The 23,069-nt window shown below is 37.7% G+C and overlaps 1 protein-coding gene across 2 annotated transcripts; it reads left to right on the top strand.

The window, feature by feature from the left end:
* Positions 1 to 892: 892 nt before the first annotated feature.
* Positions 893 to 5,814, top strand: LOC108990149 (hydroxyproline O-galactosyltransferase GALT6-like). 2 transcript variants are annotated; one of them, XM_035694252.1, is made up of 7 exons: positions 893 to 2,038; positions 3,453 to 3,685; positions 3,762 to 4,052; positions 4,158 to 4,286; positions 4,390 to 4,563; positions 5,047 to 5,154; positions 5,293 to 5,814. In XM_035694252.1, exons 1-7 carry the CDS (start codon positions 1,207 to 1,209, stop codon positions 5,500 to 5,502), a joined length of 1,977 nt encoding a protein of 658 aa, XP_035550145.1. In that variant the 5' UTR covers positions 893 to 1,206; the 3' UTR covers positions 5,503 to 5,814. The 2 variants fall into 2 exon arrangements, with proteins under 2 accessions (XP_035550145.1, XP_035550146.1); XM_035694253.1 differs by lacking the exons at positions 4,158 to 4,286; positions 4,390 to 4,563.
* Positions 5,815 to 23,069: the final 17,255 nt, after the last annotated feature.

Here is a 23,069-nt window from a genome sequence, read left to right as displayed (position 1 = left end):
CCAATAATCTACTTAAATCCAAGTAAAACTAAAGTAGAAATATCTTAAAAAAGAGTAATACTACGTACAGTCGTGAAATGTGCAAGTGTCATACAGTCGCTTTGAAAAAAACTGTGATCTATTATTAAAAAAATTAATTTTTTTGGATATGGATCCTGTATTTATTTATTTTTTTCAGATTGCGCGTTGCTTACATACTCACGACTGCAATTATCATTTCTCATTAATATGAGACCCATATGAAAAATTTAATTTTTTAATAATAGACGCCACTCTTTTTCAAAATAACTATACGTCACTTGCATACTTCACGATTGTATGTAGCATTACTCAAAATCTAATTCTTCACATTTATTTTCATAAATTTTAAAATAAAATGTATTCAAAGAGACTTATTCAAATTTTCTTATTTATATTGAAAATCTAAATAAAAAAATTACATATCAAAATTTTTCAAGAAAGTGTCTTAAAACTTCATTAACACAGTATATATATATATATATATATATATATATATATATATATATAACGGTTTCCAATTTCCATTGGAAAATGACAGTCAATTAAGTGCCAGTAGTTACTTTAGCCGACTCGGTCAAACGATAGAGAATACGGGAAGAAAAGATAAATAATATTTGTAGTTTTTAGTGAGCTGTACTTCTTTTAAAAAAAATAATAAATTTAATTTATATAAAAAATTATTTTTACAAAAAAAATAAAAAAAATTTGTACACAATTTGTACGAGAGATTTATATTTTATACCTGACATTATTGTTTGCATAGTCTCGTTTAATCTCGTTCATTTACCAAAAGTACTGCGCACTCATTGCCAAAAATATATAAATAAGAAGTACCACCTGGTTGCGAGTGTATTCTCCGTCTTGTCTCTTTTCTTGATTTCTTCAGCATCCTCTTGCAGCCTTGCTTTTCCCATTTGAAAAGTCTCAGGACTCCATACCAATTCTCTCGAAGCCCTTGGAACTTCTTCTCTATTTCCCTCAAGTCTGCACGCTTCTGCCCATTGCTACTAGCCTACCTCTCTTTACTTTCCTTGTAGTTTTTCATATATGTGTGTGTGTATATATATATATATATATATATGTATATCGTTGTGTGATTTTTTTCTCGTTTTAAAAACTCCGGACTTCAACCCAGTGGAGTATTGGGGATCCCCTCTGGATTCCGGGGCTTAGTTGTGTTAAAAAATGGGGATGAAGAGGGGAAAACTGGAAAAGTTCAACATGGTCGTGTCTCTGAGCAGGCAAAGATTGGTTCAGATAGTGATCGGAGTGGGTCTTTTGTATATTCTTATGGTCTTCCTAGAAATCCCCTTTGTGTTCAGGACTGGGTTCGGTGCTGTGTCTCAGGAGGCTCTCTCACGGCTCTCTCGGCTCGAGTCCGACGAGGACTTGGAAGAACGCCCCAATAAACTTATCTCCCTTAACTCTCCTCAGCCTAGTCAGTCTCAACCTCTCGAGTACAGAATGTTATCCGGCTTGGCGTTCGACCCCAAAACTTTCATTTCGGGTCGTGGGGACGGGGCTTCGGCACTTTACAAGTCGGCGGGGGCGGCCTGGGAAGTGGGGAAAACGTTCTGGGCAGATATCCAATCGGGAAAAACAAAAGTTACCGTCAAGACCGAGAACCGGTCGGTGGAGCGGTGCCCGCATTCGGTTTCGCTATCCGAGTTGGAGTTCTTGACCTGGAAGCAAGTCGCAGTGCTGCCGTGCGGCCTCACATTGGGGTCGTACGTGACTTTGGTTGGGAAGCCAAGGCCGGCGCATGTCGAACACGAACCGAAGATAGCGATGGAGAAGAACAACAAAGACTCGGTGATGGTGTCGCAGTTCATGGTGGAATTGCAAGGCTTGAAGACTGCTGAGGGCGAGGACCCACCTAGAATTTTGCATTTCAATCCGAGGTTGAAAGGGGACTGGAGCGGGAAGCCCGTGATTGAGCTCAATACTTGCTATAGGATGCAGTGGGGGTCAGCGTTAAGGTGCGAGGGGTGGAAGTCCAGGGCTGATGAAGAAACCGGTGAGTGATTGGTAAAGATTTTGTTGTTGATTGCACGTAGTATTTGAAATTGAACTGCTTTTTACTGAGTTTTATTTCCTGCATCTTCTTGAGTTATTGGGTCAATTGAATTAAGTCATTTTGACGCAAAAGACTGTAATAGTGTGGTAGTTGCTTGTTAAGGATCCCTACCACTGGTGAAGAATTTATGGATGGTAAAGAAACTACAGGTGATTGGTTGATATTCGTCGGAAGATTGTTTTATGTTTTGAAACTAAATTGTTTCTTGTTGGGGCTTTGAAACCCGATTATGAAAATTGAACGGACTTACTGCATTTGTAGAAAGATTTTTTTTTTGTCTCAGTATAATGTGTTCTGTCTTGCTGTTTTGTCATAATGTTTTATGTAAATTGTTCAGTTTTCTAGCGTTTAATGGTTGGAGATCAGTATTCATGAGAGTTTTTTAAAAGAATGATGCTAAATGGCCCCATCAGTTTGCACCCTCATTTTGACCGCGCATTTATTTTACTTTTATTATTATTATTATTATTATTATTTTTAATGGTTAAGGAGGTGCCTACTAGTGAATTTGTATATTTATTTATTTTTTTAAAATGTTTAAAGATGTTTAAAAAATGTTTGAAAGAAAAAGAAAAGAAAAGTGCAATTACACTAGTGGTAACTTTGAGGGAGCAAAATGATGCTGAGTAGCATTGCCCTTTTTAAAAACTACCGCGTACATTACTATTCCTCATGATTCTGTTGTTTTCTTTTCCAAAAAAAAGAATTGATCAGTTGTTCTTAGTAAATTTTCTGGAAATGAATTTAGCTCACTTCATTTATAATCTGGACTCTCGCCAATTAAACTTTGTGAACCTCTCAATAGACATGCAATCAAACCTTGCCCACACTAGGGATTGGCCAGTAGGTGGACCAATGGGGAAGGGCAACTGGGTTTGTATCCTGCATCCCCAGGTGGCCTTCAGAATATTGCCCATGAGAATGCAGCAGAAGTATTTTCACACGTTGATAATTAATTGAAGCAGAGACATGCGTCTCTGTAACGTGATGCTTATATTGGTTATAGGGAAGATAGGGAAAAATAATAGGTTACTTGGTAGGAAAACTGTTCTGGGTTGGCATGGTGGTCACAAGATTCGACCATGTATTTCTATCATGTTAGAACTCTAAAGTATTATTGGGGGAAAAATATTCCATACTGAGGATTTTGTGGGGCTTCTGTTCTTTGATAATGTTTTTATTACTATTTTTTAATCATATTGGCCATTTGCTCTCTGCAAATTTGCATTATCCCCTTTGTATTCTAAATTTTTTCCTAAAACAACCAAATAATGGCACTTTATACTCGGGAAAATATGCTCTTGCCTCATCTGTTTTCATACTGGTAGCAACAAATTCCTTTGACTGGCTGCAGTTGATGGTCAGGTGAAGTGTGAGAAGTGGATTCGAGATGATCAACACGGAACAGAGGAGTCTAAGGCAACATGGTGGTTGAATCGGCTAATAGGCCGAACAAAAACAGTTACTATTGACTGGCCATATCCATTTGCAGAGGGCAAGCTATTTGTTCTAACTCTTAGTGCTGGATTGGAGGGTTATCATGTTAATATTGATGGGAGGCATGTCACCTCTTTCCCTTATCGTACAGTGAGTATTTTCCTGCAACTTGCTTTTCTCCGGATGAATGCGAATTTATTCTAAGATTGTCTGTTCACTGAAACAGGGATTTAGTATGGAGGATGCCATTGGGCTATCAGTGATTGGGGATGTTGATATCCACTCTGTATACGCTGCCTCTTTACCTACATCACATCCTAGTTTTTCTCCACAGCGACATCTTGAGTTTTCAAACAGATGGAAGGCTCCACCACTTCTAGATGAGGATGCAGAGCTTTTCATTGGTATTCTTTCTGCTGGCAACCATTTTGCTGAGCGGATGGCTGTAAGGAAGTCTTGGATGCAGCATAAGCTTATCAAGTCTTCTATTGTGGCAGCTCGCTTCTTTGTAGCATTGGTAATTCTTGACAATTTTGGCACTTGCAGTTTTGATGGTTTTGGTTTGATGTACGAGATTCAAGTTGGAGTTTATTAAATACCTTTCGAATTGATATTCTGACAGCACACAAGAAAGGAAGTGAATATTGAACTGAAGAAAGAAGCAGAGTTCTTTGGAGATATTGTTATTGTCCCGTACATGGATAATTATGATCTTGTTGTGTTGAAAACTGTTGCCATCTGCGAATACGGGGTGAGATGTGGGAAAAATAAAAAATAGAGATTGAAGAATTTAATATTAACTTGTAGGTTATTCTCCAAAGATCATGACACTTAGTGTCGTTTTCTGTTCACAGGTTCGCGTAGTCTCTGCTAAGTATATCATGAAGTGTGATGATGACACATTTGTGAGAGTCGATGCAGTTTTTAATGAAGCAAAGAAAGTGCCTGAGGGTAGGAGCTTGTACATTGGAAACATAAATTACTACCATAAGCCCTTGCGCTATGGCAAATGGGCAGTAGCATACGAGGTAGGAAGAAATCATTGGTTCTGGTACCAGAAGGATAATTAACTAGTTTATTGTTCTGTAGTGTGCATAATTTAACTTGTGTTCACTTAATGCATTCTTATTTGGATGCTATTTTCTAATTTAATTTAAGTTCTCTGCATTTCAATGCAATACAGCAACACTCTCTATCTCTGGCACAGTCAGGTTCTTCTACGGGTTATAGCATCCAACTGTTCCATGACTTGCCCTGTTTTTCTTCTAGGACTGGTTGGAGATAGGAATGTTCATGACTTCAATTTTTGGGTTTTCTATTTTTTTCCTGGGTTTTGTTTGTGAGGAGATTTCAATCATGTTTCACATAAGTATTGTTCTAGTTGTAGTTTGGACTTGTGAGAATTACTTGTGTTACTACACTACATTATATGTTACTTTGTTGAGATTTTTTTAATGCACATTCAATATTGACTCTCTTACCAAATCTCTGTCATTTGGTGTTGGTTTCAGGAGTGGCCAGAAGAAGATTATCCGCCCTATGCAAATGGACCAGGCTATATTTTGTCATCTGACATTGCACACTTTATTGTATCTGAATTTGAGACGCATAAATTAAGGGTACTCTCCTCTCTCTCTCTCTCTCTCTCTCTCTCTCTCCCCATGACACGTGACTGAAATCACGCTGATTATGAAGAGTGTGTGTGTGTGTGTGTGTGTTTGCTTGCTGATTCTTGATATAGTTACAACTTTGTGTAGATGTTTAAAATGGAAGATGTGAGCATGGGAATGTGGGTGGAGCAATTCAACAGCTCAAAACCGGTTGTGTATGTGCATAGTTTGAAGTTCTGCCAGTTTGGTTGCATAGAAGATTATTATACGGCCCATTATCAGTCTCCAAGGCAGATAATGTGCATGTGGACCAAATTGCAATTGCAGGGAAGGCCTCAGTGCTGCAACATGAGATGATGAATGACTGTGGTGTGTGACCTATCATCTTCAGAATCCAGTATAGAAAAAGGAAAGAAACAAGTGCAAGTTTTGCAGTCGGCATAATGTTATTGTATATCCTGTGGAGGTACCGTATAAATACCCTTCCAAATTCTTTCATTTTTTTCTCGTTCTTTGTTCCGGTTTTCTTTTTCGTCTTCCTCCTTGCTTGGAGGGCCTGGTGTTCGAAGGTGATGAGATTAGATGTGGAGGGAACAAATTCAAAAGGATCCAAGTTCTGTAATTTACAATAGAACCACAGCTAATGGAAATGATTATCATTTAGATTCAGTACGTACTTCTATTCTTGTGTACTTATTATTGTTTGGATTTATTTTAGGTTTGCTTTTTATTTTTTCCTACTCCATTTTCTTTCTCGAGGTCTGCTCGTCTGATAAAACTCATACATTTATAGTCCTGCCTATCTTCCTTTCTATCTGCTATTATTGGAAAATTTTATGTATCACTCTTTCATCCTACTATAATTAGGTGTCATTGTTCATCAACTTTTGATTTTTCTTAAAAATAAAAAATAATCAACAGTGATAAAAGTGCTTAAGAATAAAGTGAGATGAGAGTATGATATATAACGATACCCATTATAATTTAGAGTTAATTGGAGTAGAATTATGAATTCTATTTATTTTCACCAGTGTCATACTTCTTTTCTTCCAAGTCAGTATGCGGCATAATCACATCTTGTTTTTGTTTTTTATTTGTTGAGTAAATAAAGGGGTATAGTTCTGAATTAAGGCCTCTTCATACTTCCTGGTTGTAAGGAACTTCCTAGAACCTCACAGCAATCACTCAGAATCACGCAGAGGAAATCAACAAATCACACACACAGAGAACTCACAGACGAATGATCAAGATTCCATGGTAAATCTTATAGAGAATCTTTGAGGGATTCTCATCCTCCAAAAATGATCTCACTAAAATCTTCGATGCCCAATTACATGATCACTCCTGCTTTTATAGAAGCAGTCATGGAGAATAAAAACAATGTAATGTTCTAATACTCAGAAACGTGAGTTACAAAGAGCTAAAGGCAAAGTATGAAATACAATAAATGACAAAACGTGCCATTCACTTAAAGACTTCATTCTGTTATTCACCTTCTGCACTTCCATTCTTCTATTCTACCTCCTCACGCCTTGCCCATTGCACCCGTGACAATCCCTACCCCTTCAAGGCCTTGCCCACAAGGCACTTGTGACACATCACAGAATTGTGCCCACCAAATGTGGATATGAAGCTCGAAGGTCCCATAGCAACTCCCATGAACTATGTTCAATGGCAGCCCCTACCCATTTAACTAACATTTCAGTAGAGGCATGGTTCCCTACTTTCCTCACCCTTCTTTCCAAGATTGTTTCAAGTTCAAGCTACACACTACCCTTTTTGTCAACTGGAGGCAAAGTAGATAATGGAAAAATATGATCACTGAGTTTTTTCTTCAAATAGGAGACATGAAAAACAGGATGGATTTTTGAGGAGAAAGGCAGATTCAACTTATAAGCTACCACACCTATCCTCTCAAGGATTTGAAATGGGCCATAATATTTAGGAGCCAACTTCATATTGTGTCTCATGGCTACAGATTTTTTTCTAAAAGGCTGCAACTTGAGAAAAAACCAATCACCCACTGCAAAAACCCTCTCAGACCTTCTTCTATCAGCAAACAACTTCATTCTTTCTTGAGCCTTTTTCAAATTCTCCTTTAAAAGTGACAATATCTCATCTCTAGACTTCAATTGCTTATCCACTGTTGCATTAGCAGTAGTGCCTAGTATATATGTCAACAATTTGATAGGAGGCTAAACCAAAAGCAGTCCCAAGATTCAGTGGGTTAAATATCTTCACAGGCAACCTTATCTCATCTTTCAATCATCTGACAAAGCAACTAAGCTTATGTTTTTCAGACAAGCCTTTCAACCTATTTGACAAGTCTTCCAACTGAGATTTATACAAACTAACAAAAGTAGTTTGTTTTAGTCTGGTTAATGCCTCCATTGGATCATCATAAGTAGATGACCCAAATCTTACTTGCATTGCCACGACTAAAGATTCCCAAGAATTGAATTGCCTCGAGTCTACAGTATCTTGGTACCAAACCAATGATTCCCCCTCCATATGGTGTGAAGCCACCATCAATTTCTGATGGAATGATAATTGATAAAAATCAAAGTATTGGTTGGCTCTAAAGGTCCATCCCGCAGGATCATTACCAGCAAATCTTGAAAATTCTAATAAAAAATTTCTCTGAAACACAACCCTATCATCTTGACCTCTAGGCTCATTATAAACCTCTCTATCTCTACAAGAGTTTTCATTAACAGTTTCAACTAAAGAACGCAACATGTCAGAAAATTGTTCTAACCTTTCTGCCATACCATTGATAGCTTGCTGATGATGCTCCAACTGTTTCTGAGCCATTTATTGTTGTTTCTGATATCCTTCTTGCTGACCCTTCATGGCGCCAAGAGTACCATTTGCCATTATAACCTCCCCAAGATCGACTACTACTGATACCACTTGTAAGGGATTTCCTAGAACCTCACTGCAATCACTCAGAATCACACAGAGGAAATCAACAAATCACACACAGAGAGAACTCATGGAAGAATGATCAAGATTCCATGGTGAATCTTACACAGAATCTTCGAGGGATTCTCAACCTCCAAAAATGATCTCACTAAAATCTTCGATGCCCAATTACATGATCACTCCTGCTTTTATAGAAGCAGTCGTGGAGAAGAAAAACATTGTAATGTTCTAATACTGAAAATGCGAGTTACAAAGAGCTAAACGCAAAGCATGAAATACAACAAATGAAAAAACGTATCGTTTCACTTATTCCTTACAATAGACCAAAATGCGTCGTTTCACTTAAAGACTTCATTCTGTTATTCCCATTCTGTTAATTCTATTATTCACTTTCTGCACTTCCATTCTTCTATTCCACATCCTCACGCTTGCCCACTGCACCTGTGACACTGGTACTCAGTACTTTGAAGTTTGAAGAATGTTTAAAATGTTTTAAAGGAATCTATAACGGAACAAATGGAGCGGGACAAAGACTGCATATACACTAACTTTGGAGATTATTTATTGGTTTGTATCTCTCTTGTATTAATTATTTGGTTGTTAACTCTTGGGGTTGTCTCAAGTGGTAACCCTCTTGGTCTTGGTGGTATGCCCCCCCTCCAAGGTGTAAGGATTGAATCCTCTTAGATGCACACAATCTCTAGGGGTTATTGGACTGAGAGATTTTTTTCTTGAATTACCTGATGTACACTGGCAGGAAATTTCTTACCAAGGACCTATGTACCATTGGTATTAGTCGGAATGTTGTTCTTGAATACCTGGTACCAATAAAAAAAACTATTTGGTTGCGTAATAGGTACAAGAATTACTGATTTGGTAACTAGTATTGTGGCATGAAGCTTGATGTAGGAATGCAGTACGCATTTATTGGGATGTAAAGGGAGAGAACCCTCCTTATTCTAAGTTAGAGATGATACGCTTGATTATTTCTGGGGTTTTTATCTGGATCTCTTGTAGTGGTTAAATAGAATGTATTATTTCTGGGGTTCAAAATAAGTTATGCTATAAATATGGACAGAACACATGGAGTTTTTGTCCGTGTTTCTATCATTTTTGTTTCAGACTACCATCTAACATTACTCTTAAAAATACTTTATAATTGGTAACCTTGCTAGTATACCTCCAAAGCATGCTTTGAGTTCTCAGTCCAAACAAGTTATATATATATATATATATATATATATATATTACACTCGGCAAATTCAAGAGGCTAGTCATTGTAAAAAGTGAGATATGGGTATAATAAATAGCATTACTCTTAGAAAAATTATATGTTGATTTAAAAATATCTTGGTGGTGTCGCAACAGTTGAGTGGCCAGCAAAGCTAGTCCCAAAAGTTGGCCCTATATTGAGAAGTGAGCAACAACAATGTGTTTACGAGAACTTGGAGGAACCTTTTGTCTGTCCTCCTATATTTGCAAAACGACATGAAGTCCATCACAGCTTGAGTTTTATTCCTACTTCTGCAGCTATTGGTTTGCACTTTTACCCAAATAAACCATGTGAAAAATATAGAATTGATAAGCAAGAAAATACACACACTCTCCTTCAATCTACACAGGAAAAACTAAACTGCACTAGGCAAATTCAAGAGCCAAGTCATTGTAAAGACGAACTACATTTCCTACATTAAAGGTCTTCCATCATTTCCTTGATAAAAGTGAGGGGAGGTGTGCAAGTACTCCCAAACTTGATATATGGGAATTTCCCAAGAATGCATTTGGGATGAGCTGGAAAATTAAGCTCTGCACGATAATAGAACCAATGTTTTGGATCTCGTTTTTCTTCACAAATATCGTAGTAGTGTTCTCCGAAGACATCTTCAACACCATAACAGAGTATGAAAGAACTTTCATAACATCCGTAACCCATGGTCTACGATAGTGTAGCGCATCTAAAGTCCACTTTAAACTCACAATCAGCACAACACAAAAGTATTCCTCTATGACCACAAGAACTACACTCATTAAAATCTAATAGATTGGAGAGAATAAGTTGATGCTCATGACCCTTGTGAGTAAGGAACTTTGGGATCAAACTGCATTGGACATCAAGGTTGAACCCACATGTGTTAAGGGGTTTAATTTTCTCTTGATTTTGAGAGGTGATTAGGGTTCTCGTATGGCGATGGCCGCCGATCCTTCGTCCTTGGCAGCAGGGAAGGGCTTCAAAGGGATGGTTTGAATCGGGTTGGTGAGAGGAATTCGTTTTCGTCGTCAATTTGTGGTACTGGGACATCGTCTGCAATGGGTTTTGCAAAGGTTGTTGCTGCAAAGCCTCATCTGCTCCCTGAAGTAGTGATTCTGCAGAAGGAGCCTTGGTTCCATGAGGGAGAGATGTTTTCCCTTTTTTCAAAGGCTGAGATAAAGCAATCGGCAGAGCCTTTTTTAGTTCTCTGTGGTTTTGAAGTTTCTTCGTCTGACTAGGGGTGTAACCGGTCCGGTCCGATTTTGGACAAAATCTAGGACCGAACCGGTATGTACTGGTTTTTCATTTTAAAAAACCGATTACACCCCGGTTACCATCTTAAACCGATACATTCGATTTTACCGGTTTCCGGTCCGATCCAGTTTTCTGATTTTTTTAGAATGTAAAAAACATATAATAAAATGTTACTTCTTATGATAAAATATTATTAATAATTTAATATATATATTATGTTTAAAGCATATGATCAATTAAATTTTCATTTTTAAGATTAAATTTTTATTTTATAAATTATAATAACATTATCTTATATATAATTATATTAATAACATATGATCAAACAAATTAAAAATGTTTATATTTAAGATTAACATTTTATGTTATAATTTATAAATTATAATATGAAATTATTTCATATATGATATATAATTATATATTATATATAAAAATTTAATATATTATTATATATTATATATAAAACTTATATATATAAATATTTTGTATAATATATAAAATTAATTTATATATATATTTTTTCCAACCGGTCCGGTCCGGTTCCGAAAACTACGGAACCGAAATCGGACCGGTTCCGACCGATTGTTATAATATAGGATTTTGGATTTTGAGATTGTGTCAGTATCGGATCAAGCGATTAGTGGATGGTTGGTTCATGGTAATTGCCGTGTGTTAGTGACTTTTGTTTATGCTAGTTGTGTTGTGCAAAACACACACACCAAAAATGGCAAACTAAAGTAAAAGCAAGCACAATCAAGCACACGATACACAATATACATGGTTTAACAAATTGCCTACGTCTATAGAGTTGCAAAAATCTTATTAACCAAAGGAGATTACAATCACTCAATCTCAACTCACACTCTCTAGAGCTTTTTGCTCTCTCACACACAATATGCACTTATTTGACAATTGTTCTCTCTCAAAATATGCTGAAAGTCGTACAAAACAAGTCAAATATGACATATATATATATATATAACAAACAACGTTGGAAATCCTAATCTGGCAAAATCTGCATTCTTCGCTCAACCGGCGTGTCGAGCACACATTGAGCGAACGACCAATCAACATTGGCTTGAGTAGGGTGTCGAGTGAGACTCGAGCAAACACTATGGTTTGTGTCTCGCTCGAGCTCACTGTCGCGCGAGACTCGAGTGAACTCACAGGTTGAGCTTCGCTTTAGCGCACGTCAAGCAGACACTCTATTTCTCAATTTTCTGCTCCAAAACCAGTCTCCACATCAATCTCCCACTTGGAGACTGAGTCTCCATGTGCTAGCCACTGTTTCCAACCAAGCCCTATCATCTCAGCTCCCAGATCCTGTCTTCAAGCCAGAAGACGCACTGAAGTCAAGCTCGACTTCAGTTTTCTATGTACATGCCCTTAGTCAGCACATCCACTAGGTGACTCACAACTCCCACTGCACCAGGAGTATCTGGTCTCGAACTGATCTCGACAACCTTAGCCATCTTTCCCAGGCTTTCATGAGGAACAGCAAAGCTGACTCCCTTTGGCTTTCTCATTTGTTTCGCGCGATCAAGCTTGCCTTTTTGCACTCTTGTATTTATTTGCACATCACTGGACCCTAATGTTAAATACAAAGACTCAGATATTTTACCATGCGAAAACCAACACACCCTTAGTGATCTTCCAAACTCCTCCAGAGAATGCTACTGCATAACCGCTGCCATCAACCTATCCCACAGAGATCGGATTTTTCTTCAGATCTGGAACGCGTTTAACTTGCTGTAAAGTCCACACACCCCTGTTTGGAAGTGTGATGAGCACATCACCCACTTCCACTACATCCAGTGCCTCTCCATCAGCAATATACATCTTTTCAAAATCACCAGCAATATAATTCTGCATGATTTCTTGATGTGAGATGCTATGAAATGAAGTCCCTTGAATCCAACACTCAATCATCAATCAGACTGTGCACTGCAAGTAAGGCATCATGAATTTCTTCTGCCACTACATTCACAGCATCATCCTCAGTACTTTCTTGATTTCTTTAGTTTTTCTTAATGTGGCCCGGCTTGCCACAACTCCAGCATGTGATCTGCTGTCCAGATCTAGTCTTGCTCTTCCCCTTGCTCTTGGAGCTTGACCTGTCATGTCCTCTGCCGATCTTGAATCCGAGAACTCACTCGAGTCTCTTCTACGTACCTCTTCAGCAAGTACCATGTCACGTATGTAGTCGAAGTTCAGTTTCATCTTGCCGACTGAACTACTCACAACCATCTTCATGGCCTCCCAACTATTTGGCAGTGATGCCAACAGAATCAACGCTTTGATCTCATCATCAAACTCAATTTCTACAAAAGACAGTTGATTTGTGATCGAATTGAATTCATTCAAGTTTTAGGCCACATACATACCTTCTGACATCTTCAGATTGAACAATTTCTTCATCAGGTGCACTTTGTTATTTGCCGATGGTTTTTCATAGATACCTGACAAAATCTCAATGAGATCCATCGTGGTTCTCTCCCTACTGGCATTATGTGCCACTGTTCTTGACAAGGTCAGCCGAACAATCCCCATAACTTGTTGATCTAATAGGGTCCACTCAACATCATCCATGCTCTCCGGCTTCTTTCCCAGCAGTGGAAGAAGAAGCCTCTTCCCATAGAGATAGTCCTTGATCTGCATCTTCCAGTATCCAAAATCAATGTCGTCAAACTTCTCGATCCCGGGTGCTTTCACTTTATCTCCAGCCATCGCTCTCCTTCAGATCCGACTATGGCTCTTGATACCAGTTGTTGTACAAAATACACACACACCAACGATGACAAACTAAAGTAAAAGCAAGCACGATTAAGCACACAACACAAAATATATGTGGTTCGGCAAATTGCTTACGTCCATAGAGCTGCAGAAATCTTATTAACCAGAGGAGATTACAATCACTCAATCTCAACTCACACTCTCTAAGGTTTTTTGCTCTCTCACTCACAATATGCACTCACTTGACAACTGTTTTCTCTCAAAATATACTGAAGTCGTACAAAACAAGTCAAATATGACATATATATGGCTAGCGGTGCTCGAACAACGTTTTTTGCTCGAACGGCGTGTCGAGCGCGCATTAAGTGAACGACCAATCAACATTGGCTCAAGCAGGATGTCGAGTGGGACTCGAGCGAACTCACGGGTTTGTGTTTCGCTCGAGCTCACTGTGACGTGAGACTCGAGCGAACTCATGGGTTGAGCTTCACTCTAGCTCACTATCGAGCAAACTCACAGATTGAGTTTCGCTCGAGTGCACGTCAAGTGCATGTCGAGCAAACACTCTGTTTCTCAATTTTTAGCTCCAAAACCAGTCTCTACATACACCCCAACAAGCTGCTTCCGTAATAAACGTTTGGAGTTGTGTGAGTTTTTGTGTGGTCAGAATGCAAATGGTTTTTCGTGGTTCATAGGGGGGATTTTAATATTATTTGGTATGACACGGAAAATGTTGGTAGTATTTTGTAGGCGTCAAGGGCAGAGGTTGAGTTTAATGATTGTATTCATGATGGTGGCCTCGTTGGTCTTCCTTATGAGGGCCATCATTTATCTTGGTGTAATGGAAGATTGGGGAGGAGGTGTATATGGGCTCGATTGGATAGAGTTTTGGTGAATACAGATTTTCTCAATTTCTTTGGGGATGTTCGAGTTTCATATTTGCCTAGAACTTCTTCGGATCATTGCCCGATGTTGCTTTCTTTATCACGGGAGAGGGGGACGGTGGTAAGGCCGTTTTGTTTTCAACGTATGTGGGGTACTCATGAAGGTTTTCTCACTTTAGTACAGAATGTATGGAATGTTAATGTAAAGGGCTGCTTTATGGTGTGGGTAAACCAAAAATTAAAAGCTCTCAAAGGGGCATTGCGGGAGTGATTGAGGTGTTCGGTAGAGTGGATATGGAAGTAAAAACTTTTGAAGACCATATCGTCGAACTGGAACAAGCTGTAGGTGATGATTTCTCTCAACAAGCTAAAAATGAATTATTATTGTGTAAACAAAAGCATTTGCAGTGGCTTCATCGTGAGGAAGTTTTGAGTTGTCAAAAGTCTCATGTAAAATGGTTAGCAGAAGGGGATTCCAATACTGCTTTCTTTCATGCAGTCTTGAGAATCATAAAGGCTAATAAGAAAGTTGATAGAATGGTTCTTGAGGATGGTCAGGTGTTAGGATCTTCCGGGGAGGTCCATGATGGTGCTGTAAATTTTTTCCAGACTTTACTTATGTCGTCCGCTGTGGAGTTTGATGAGGAGGCATTTTCTTTGTTGTCTCCTTCGGTTTCAATGTAGGAAAATGAGGCTTTATGTGCAAGGCCATCAATGGAAGAAGTAAAAGCAGCTCTTTGGTCTATTCCGGCTGATAGTAGCCCAGACCTGGATGGATTCTTGTCTAGTTTCTTTATACAAGCCTGGGAGGTTGTAAAGTTTGATCTATTGGGTATGGCCATTGAATTTTTTGAAGGACAACCGTTAACAACTTTTTTTGGTGCTACAAATTTGGTATTAATTCCGAAGGTGGATGAACCTGTGGGATTTGGTCAGTTTCGCCCGATTAACCAGTGTTCCATTGTTTATAAGATCATGTCAAAGATTATGATTTTTCGGTTGGCTCCTATCCTTGATCGTCTCATTTCTCTTGAACAAGCAGCATTCATTCGAGGTCAAAGTATCTTTGATAATATTTCTCTAGCGCAGCAATTGGGACATGGGATTAATAGGAAGGCAAGAAGTGGCAATGTTATGTTAAAATTTGATATGGCAAAGGCTTACGATATGGTGAATTGGCATTTTCTTTTGGAGGTGTTACGTAGGTTGGGTTTCTCGGATAAATGGAGGAATATTATTTTTAACTCTATATCTTCTCCTTTTTATTCGATCATGCTGAATTGAGGCACAAGAGGTTTTTTTAAGGCATCTCAGGGTCTTCAGCAAGGTGACCCACTCTCACCTTATTTATTTATTTTGTTCGAGGAAGTGTTGTCTAGAATGTTAAACCATGAATTTCAGTTGGGAAGGATCAAGCCTTTCAATTCAAATGGGGGTTCTATAATTACTCATTTGTTTTATGCGGATGATCTCTTGTTATTTGCTAATGGAGGTAAGGCTTCTATGCGGCGGCTCATGGAGGTGGTTCACAGGTATGAGAGCATGTCGGGTCAATTGATTAGCCTGCATAAGTCTTCAATATTTTTTTCTTCCAGCATTTCATATGAGCGGAAAAATGCTTTGAAGCGAATTTCTGGTTTTGAAGGAGTATGGACGTGCACGTATTTGGGAGTTCCTTTGTATGTGGGGAGAATAAAAATCCGAATGTTCGATTTTTTGTTGGCCAAAGTTTAAAAAAAAAAATAGCCGGTTGAAAAAGCAAGCTTCGCTCATTTGAAAGCATGTTTTGAATAGTATGACAATTCACATGCTTTCAGTTTTAAACTTGCCGAAAGGAATTTTGTCTGGTTTGAATGTGATCTTTTCAAATTCCTTATGGGGTTCTAGTCTGGATAAAAAGAAAAGGAAATGGATTCCATGGAGAAAAATTTATTTTCTGGTAGAGGAAGTTGGGCTGGGTATTAGAAATCTCAATGAGGTTCAAAATTCTCTTTTTACGAAGTTTGGTTGGAAATTAATTTCGGGATGTACGATGTGGTCAGAATTTTTTGTTGCAAAATATGTGGGGGATGCACCTATTGCCTCGATGATGTCTTTGGGGAGAGAATCTCGATTTTGGAAAGGTTTTATGGGTTTGTTGCCTATTGTTCTTTCAAATTCGCGTTGGATAGTTCGGAATGAGAATGTAAATTTTTGTTTCGATAACTAGCTGGGAGTGGGTCCTTTGGCGGAGAGGTGTTTGGTGTTAGGGGATCCGGGATTAAAGGTTCGTGCAATGTTGACTTATTCGGGGCCAAATTGTGATTTGTTAATAGAGATAGTGCCATAAAATATGGTTGATCAGATTATTCAAGCTGGGGTGAGGCTACTTGAAGGTCAGTATATTTGTGTATGGAAGCATGCGGTGAACGTAATTTTTACTACAAAATCAGCTTCGCAAGTGATTCGAAAACAGGAACCAATATGCACTTGGAGGCGTTGGTTGTGGCAAGATCTTGTGCAAAAAAAAAAAATGTACTTTTTATGCTGGAGAGTTAGACGAAGAGACCAGTTGATGATGTTATTCAGCAACTTGGGATTCCAATTGCCTCAAAGTGCCACTGTTGTATGAATGCAAAAGTAGAGACTATTAATCATATTCTCTATGAAGGAGAGGGAGCTCGAGAAGTCTGAAATTATTTTGCACTGGTTTGTAGAGTTTGTTTGCCACATATGAGGAGTTGTGAAGGTATGATGTCTTATTGGTGGGCTCGATCTTTGGTAGCAACACAGGTAGGGTGGACTCATGGCATACTTCCAATAATTATTTCCTGGGAATTATGGAAGGCTCGTTGTGTAGCCCGGATGGAAGGAAAAAAATTTAGTCGATGTGCAACTATTCATGCTGTGAAGGTAACTTTAATGGATATCAATAGTAATATTCAGAAATTCAGAAAAATGGGAACACATGATGGTGCAATTCTACAAGAATTACATTGTCCAATTGTGCTGGTTTGTGCGTAGATGCCGAGATTTATTTCCTAGGCACCGCCGTTAGAGGGGAGTTTCAAGTTAAATGTTGATGGTGCTTCTTGTGGCAACCTGGGGTTGTTAGGTGGGGGGAGGGGTTATTCGAGATTCTCAAGGAAGAGTTCTAGACGGATTTGCTCATTTTTATGGACACGCTACTAATGCAGTTGCGGAATGTAGAACATACTTGATGGATTGTGGTTATGCAGTTCACTTGGTTGGAGAGATTTATTGGTGGAGTCTGATTCTAGTGTGGTGGTGGGATGGCTAAGTTCAGGTATTTGTTGATATTGGTATTTATCGGAGGAAGTGAAGGACCTTGTTAGCTTGCTTCAAGTTCTTTTTCGGCATAATTATAGAGAAGCTAATATGGTGGAGGGTTTTTTAGCTAAAGAAGGATCTAAAGGTATAATAGTTGATTTCTTTGGTGATGATTTGGTGCAAGGTTGCCTTCGGGGATTAGTTCGCATGGATAAACTAGGTTTATCTTTTATTCAACATTGATGTATTGTTTTATTAGAGTTGTTATTATTGGTTTTCCTCCACCTCACCGAGGGCTTATTAATAATAAGCTTTGACCTCGCTTTTCTTTTTTTTTTTCTAAAAAAAAAACCCACGTGTTGCAGCTATAGGTGAAGCCATTACATATATAACCACAAACATGACACCAAAAGTAGCTACTATCATATCCTTGGGAGGAGGGTTCATGGCCAACATGTTTGATTTGTACTAGTATTTCCATCTTGTCCTTCCCTATCTTGATCCTCTTGACAACATAAACAAATGCGTCGATGCTCGATTCATCAACCCCATCTTCTTATTTCAGCATACTCGTTGATACAATGAGCTCATTGCTTTAAATTCCCTAAGAAATGTTTCATAAATGTTATTCATGTCTTGCTCATATATAGCACATGGAACATGGCAAACAAAATGGTACCTTGAGCAAAAAAAAACCTTGTGGTGGACATCTATCTTTTTTATGCAAAGGTAGCAAATCTAGCAGTCAGAGTCATTGCCCTGAAACAAATTGGTGAGGTTGAGAGGGTTCTGGTGATGTCTGTGTTTGATTGTCAATGGTAATGAAGTGCATACTAGGTCGACCATGAATGGGCATGTGGCACACAAGTAAGCATGCCCTTGACTTCCTTTCCACAAGCATCGCAAGTGAAAGAGACCGACTTTTGCAAGAGATTCAACGAGTGCTCGTGACTTTCAACATCAATGGCGAGTGGGAGAGAAGCACATTTAGTGTCAAGGTTAAAGTTACAATGATCACAATGGTAAGCGAAGCCCCCTCAAATATCCACTGCAACCGTCACATTTGCATGGTCGTGGCACTTGTTTGAAGAGAGTGAGATGATGTTTTGGGTGTAATGGGTGCTGCAACTCAAGGGGAAGCTCAACACCAGATTTATGGAGGATGAACTAGTTGCACTGTTTGCAACTGTAATTTGAACTTGTTACTCGATTCCAGCACCCACTTGAATTCATTGATTCACCATCATTTTTGTGGTCTTCATTGAAGAGCAATGGATGCTCATGGTTGAAATGTTCAATCTCCATTTCTCACTCTCTCTATTCTACAAAACAAATATATGTACAAACAGAAGTTTTTTATTACTAATATTACAAAACCAACTGCTCGTGGATTTGCAATTGTTTCTTAAGCTTCACCAAAAGGAGTCTCTCTCTCTCTCTCCCTTATTGTTTGTTTTAGTGATGGAACTTCTCTATGGTTGTTAAACTAATTACAACTCATCTCAAATCAATTATTGATGGCACTCACTACTTTTTCAATTTCCTATAAAAAAAAATTCATCTCAACTTACTCCATACGTTCAAACACATATATCAACATATTTACATTCAAACACATATCAATGAGACCCACAAATCACTATTATTCACAGATCAATTCAAATCATCTGAGATCACCTCAGCATCCAAATACAACCCTAGTTGATAAACTTACCTGGAAAATGAACTTTTTAGATCCTGATAAATGTGTCTTCAGGCTTTCAACTTCAACAAAAAAGATAGACCCAGTTGTTCCATATCATTTATCTTTATCTCGGACATGTTTTAGGAAATTTATTTCACAGAGTGCAAGCTTCAACACTCCCCTACACCAAAACAGGACAATCATCCTCAAATAACGAAGGACGAAAGCGGTCTCCAAATTTAGGTAAACAAAGGGGAAACATGCTCACATATGCAAGGAAATTCACATAAACAAAGAACAGTAGAGGTTTTATTGTTTGAGGCATTGCAAGAAGTGTTATTAGATATGAAGAATGAAGTTGACTTTATGTTTAAGTGGGTTGAGTTGGGTATTGGCCTGGGCCTTTTGAGCCCAGAGGTTTTAAATAATAAATATGTGGATAAATAAAGAGTGTGAAGGGAAGTGGACCGGTCTTTGGTGTGGGTTGTATGGACGCTAAGGATTTGAAGGGCAAAACAAAAGTGGCTAGGTCGGGTTTGGGAAAAAGCCTGAAATGGGTGTGGTGAGTTAAGGGCTACACTGATATTTTGGATTTATCAAAAATATCGGTCACGATTTCTTTTTCTTCCATGCCGCAGCCGAATCTTGCTCCAATGGTTCTAGATTTGGTGCATAAAAGTTTGATGGTCACCAGTGACTCTTCTAGTGATTCATTGGACTTGAATTCGTCGATGGAAGTGGAACATGGCGAGATTGCTAAACGAATTGTCAGCTGTGAAATGGCGAATGGAGGGGAGCTCATTCCAATCGTGTCTCTGGATCCATTGGTCAACGGTGTTCATCTATTGGATTCGGTTCCTAGGTTTTTAAAGCAGATTTTTCCAATTGAGGAGATTCGACAACTAGAGTTGGATGAAGATGTTTTGGAGTTTTGCAGTTGGTTAGTTCACCTGAAGAAGTCTCAATAGAGTCTAATCTTCAAATGGAGTTATTTGAGGGAGATTGTGTTGAGGAAGAGGTGGGTAGTACGACTCCTTTACACACTCTTCCTCCTCAGTCTACAACCAAATTAGAGCTTCGGATTGGGTTTTAAAAAATGTGGAGGAATTACAGGCATGTGTGGGAATATCTCGTGAAGGTTATGGAAAGCAATTTAAGGCTCTTCTTATTGCAATCAAAGATGGTTAGTTTACATCTTGAAGTCAGTTATGAAGAAGAATAGGGAGCTAAAAAGATTAAAATGCTCTATTAATTATGATAATAAATAGGGAAGTGTGGGGAGAGATAGATTGGAAGGGAGGGCATATTATTCCTCACATGAAGCCTAAGATCCTCTCTTGGAATATAAGGGGGATCAATGACGTTAATAAGCGTCTTCAAATTTGGTCTCTCATTCATAGTTGGAAAATTGATATCATTTGTCTTTAAGAAACAAAGATGAGTTTTATTGATAGAAGTATTATCCGTAGTTTGTGGGGATGTTCTTTTGTGGGTTGGACTTATTTACCTTCTTTGGGAGTTTCAGGAGGTATTTTGTTGATGTGAGATAAGAGAGTGATGAAGTTAGTGGAGGAGTGCATTGAGAATTTTTATGGGGCATGTCTTTTAATAATATTGAGGATGGGTGGAAGTGGGCTTTTGCGGGAGTTTATAGGCCAAATTTGGGTAGAGATAGAAGTTTCTTGTGGGAGGAATTGGTGGGCTTGTATTATTTGTGGGATTTGCCTTGGTGTATGTGTGGGGACTTCAACATAATTTTGGTTTCCTAGTGAGCGCATAGGAGTATCTAGTTTTTCTTCGACTATGGAGGACTTTTCGGAGTTGATTTTTGACCTGGATCTTTTGGATCTTCCCCTGGTTGGGAGAGTATTTACTTGGTCCAACAGTAGGGTTGGTCAAGATTGGATAGATTTCTTGTCTCTCCATCTTGGGAGACTCATTACCCAGAGTTATGTCAGAAAAGATTGTCTCGTATTTGTTTAGATCACTTCCCTATCTTGCTCGATTGTGGTGGTATACATGAGGGTAGGCGCAATTTTAAGTTTGAAAACATGTGGCTTGAAGCTGATGGGTTTGTTGATAGGGTGAGGAGCTAGTGGTCTTCTTATCAGTTCATGGCAGGTAAACTTAAAGCCTTGAAGGTTGATTTAAAGAAGTGGAATAGTGAAGTTTTTGGAAATATTGATTTGCAGAAAAATTATCTTTTGGATGAGTTGCATATTTTGGAGGTTGGGGAGGAGAATGAGGTTATGAATGAGGAGTCTTTGTCAAGAGGATATTATTAATGGATGAGATCTCTTGGAAGCAAAAATCGACGGTCCTTTGGTTAAAAGAGAGGGGTACATGTAACACCCCCTTCCCGTAGACTGGAAGTGTCACATATTTTTCATAAAATAAACCCGGTAAGAGATCTCATATTTAATAAATGAACTTAGGATTTATTTTGTAGAAAAATTGTCTAATAAAAAATATTTTCCAAAAACATTAAATGAATAAACTGAATAAATTCTTATCATAAAAAAATGTTTTATTTTAGAAAGTCTAAAACTAAAAATTTACTGCTCCTTCTATTCTTGGCCTGTCTGCTCGTATTCATCATCCTCGTCTGGGTGATTAAAAACATGAAAACAAACTAAAATGAGTCGAAGACTCAGCAAGAAATCCATCACAACGTAAACATAATGAATATAAGGTTTTCATAAAAGTTTTCCTACTGAGAGCTTAAATTCATGATTGTTCATACTGATGCTTATGCTATGCATGACTAATTTAACTGAATTAACTAACTAATCTGACTGATTTATCTGATTTAACTAATTTATCTGATTGGCTAACACACTTAACCATGTGTGCAAGGTTGTGCACCGACCCCACGTCCCGCTGCAGCAAGGGGAGCCGCTGATAGTATTATGGCATACTATGGTGGACCACGACTAAGTTCATGGCTTGCACATCCACCCTGAAACTGAACTGCATTGGTACCATCTATTTAAATGGTCATCTTATTAACTGATCTGATTTTATCTTGCACTTGAACTTAAGATAGCTTATGTGTCTTATACACATGAGATACATGACATAATACATACATAATTATAATTTCTAAATTTGAACATGATACGGAATGACATGATCGTATGCTATGCTAGATGACATGTTTGCATATGACATGAGTGGTTCATAAATAATGGTTGTCAATGAACTGGCTTGAATAATACTTATATATAAGCTGAACTGTGATGATCTTAATTTATGATCAAATTACTTACCTCATTGCTCTTTTTCTTGAATAACACTTCGTAACTTGGCACCTATATACAATAATAACTATCACTAAATTTGTTTGGGAATAAATAAGTACTAATATCTTACTTGATTAAATTCAAAATCTAAAAGATAGTCAAACAAATCTTTTGTTTAACACTATAATCAATAAATCCTAGTATTTAAATTACTTAAAAATACTAATTTATAATTTAGTAGAAATACTCGAGCTATTTTAAAATAATTCATAAAACTTAAATTCTTAACTAAGTTTCACTTCTTATCATAATTATTAAATGAACCTAATAAATTCTATTAAATATTCTTAACATAATAATTTTATTAAATTCTTAACATAATAATTTTATTAAATCCTTAACATAATAATTTTATTAAATTCTACTAAATAGACAAATGAACATTAACAAAATATTAGTCTCAAGAATATACTTTAAAACATATTTCAAATTCTTTCAACACTTTCTTAATAAAATGAGCATTTGACTAATATATTTATTTAATAAAATTAAACTCAACTTAAAACATTAAACTCAACTTAAATAAAATGACATAATAATATTCATAATTAACATATACTTAAACGTAAGGTTAAAAATATAATTATACTTAAAACACTGCTTCCATATACTAGATTAAAAAG

The sequence above is a fragment of the Juglans regia genome, chromosome 9 (genome assembly GCF_001411555.2).
Source record: "Juglans regia cultivar Chandler chromosome 9, Walnut 2.0, whole genome shotgun sequence".
Lineage (NCBI taxonomy): Eukaryota > Viridiplantae > Streptophyta > Magnoliopsida > Fagales > Juglandaceae > Juglans > Juglans regia.
Note: the sequence above shows the minus strand (reverse complement) of the source record. Positions and strands in the feature narration are given on the sequence as shown.

What these genes read in the sequence shown, in the direction of transcription:
- LOC108990149 (XM_035694252.1), top strand. Translation starts at nt 1,207, where the DNA reads ATGGGGATGAAGAGGGGAAAACTGGAAAAGTTCAACATGGTCGTGTCT. An exon ending in CAGGGCTGATGAAGAAACCG is followed by an intron (nt 2,039 to 3,452) that starts GTGAGTGATTGG and finishes GACTGGCTGCAG; the next exon opens with TTGATGGTCAGGTGAAGTGT. An exon ending in TTGCCATCTGCGAATACGGG is followed by an intron (nt 4,287 to 4,389) that starts GTGAGATGTGGG and finishes TTCTGTTCACAG; the next exon opens with GTTCGCGTAGTCTCTGCTAA.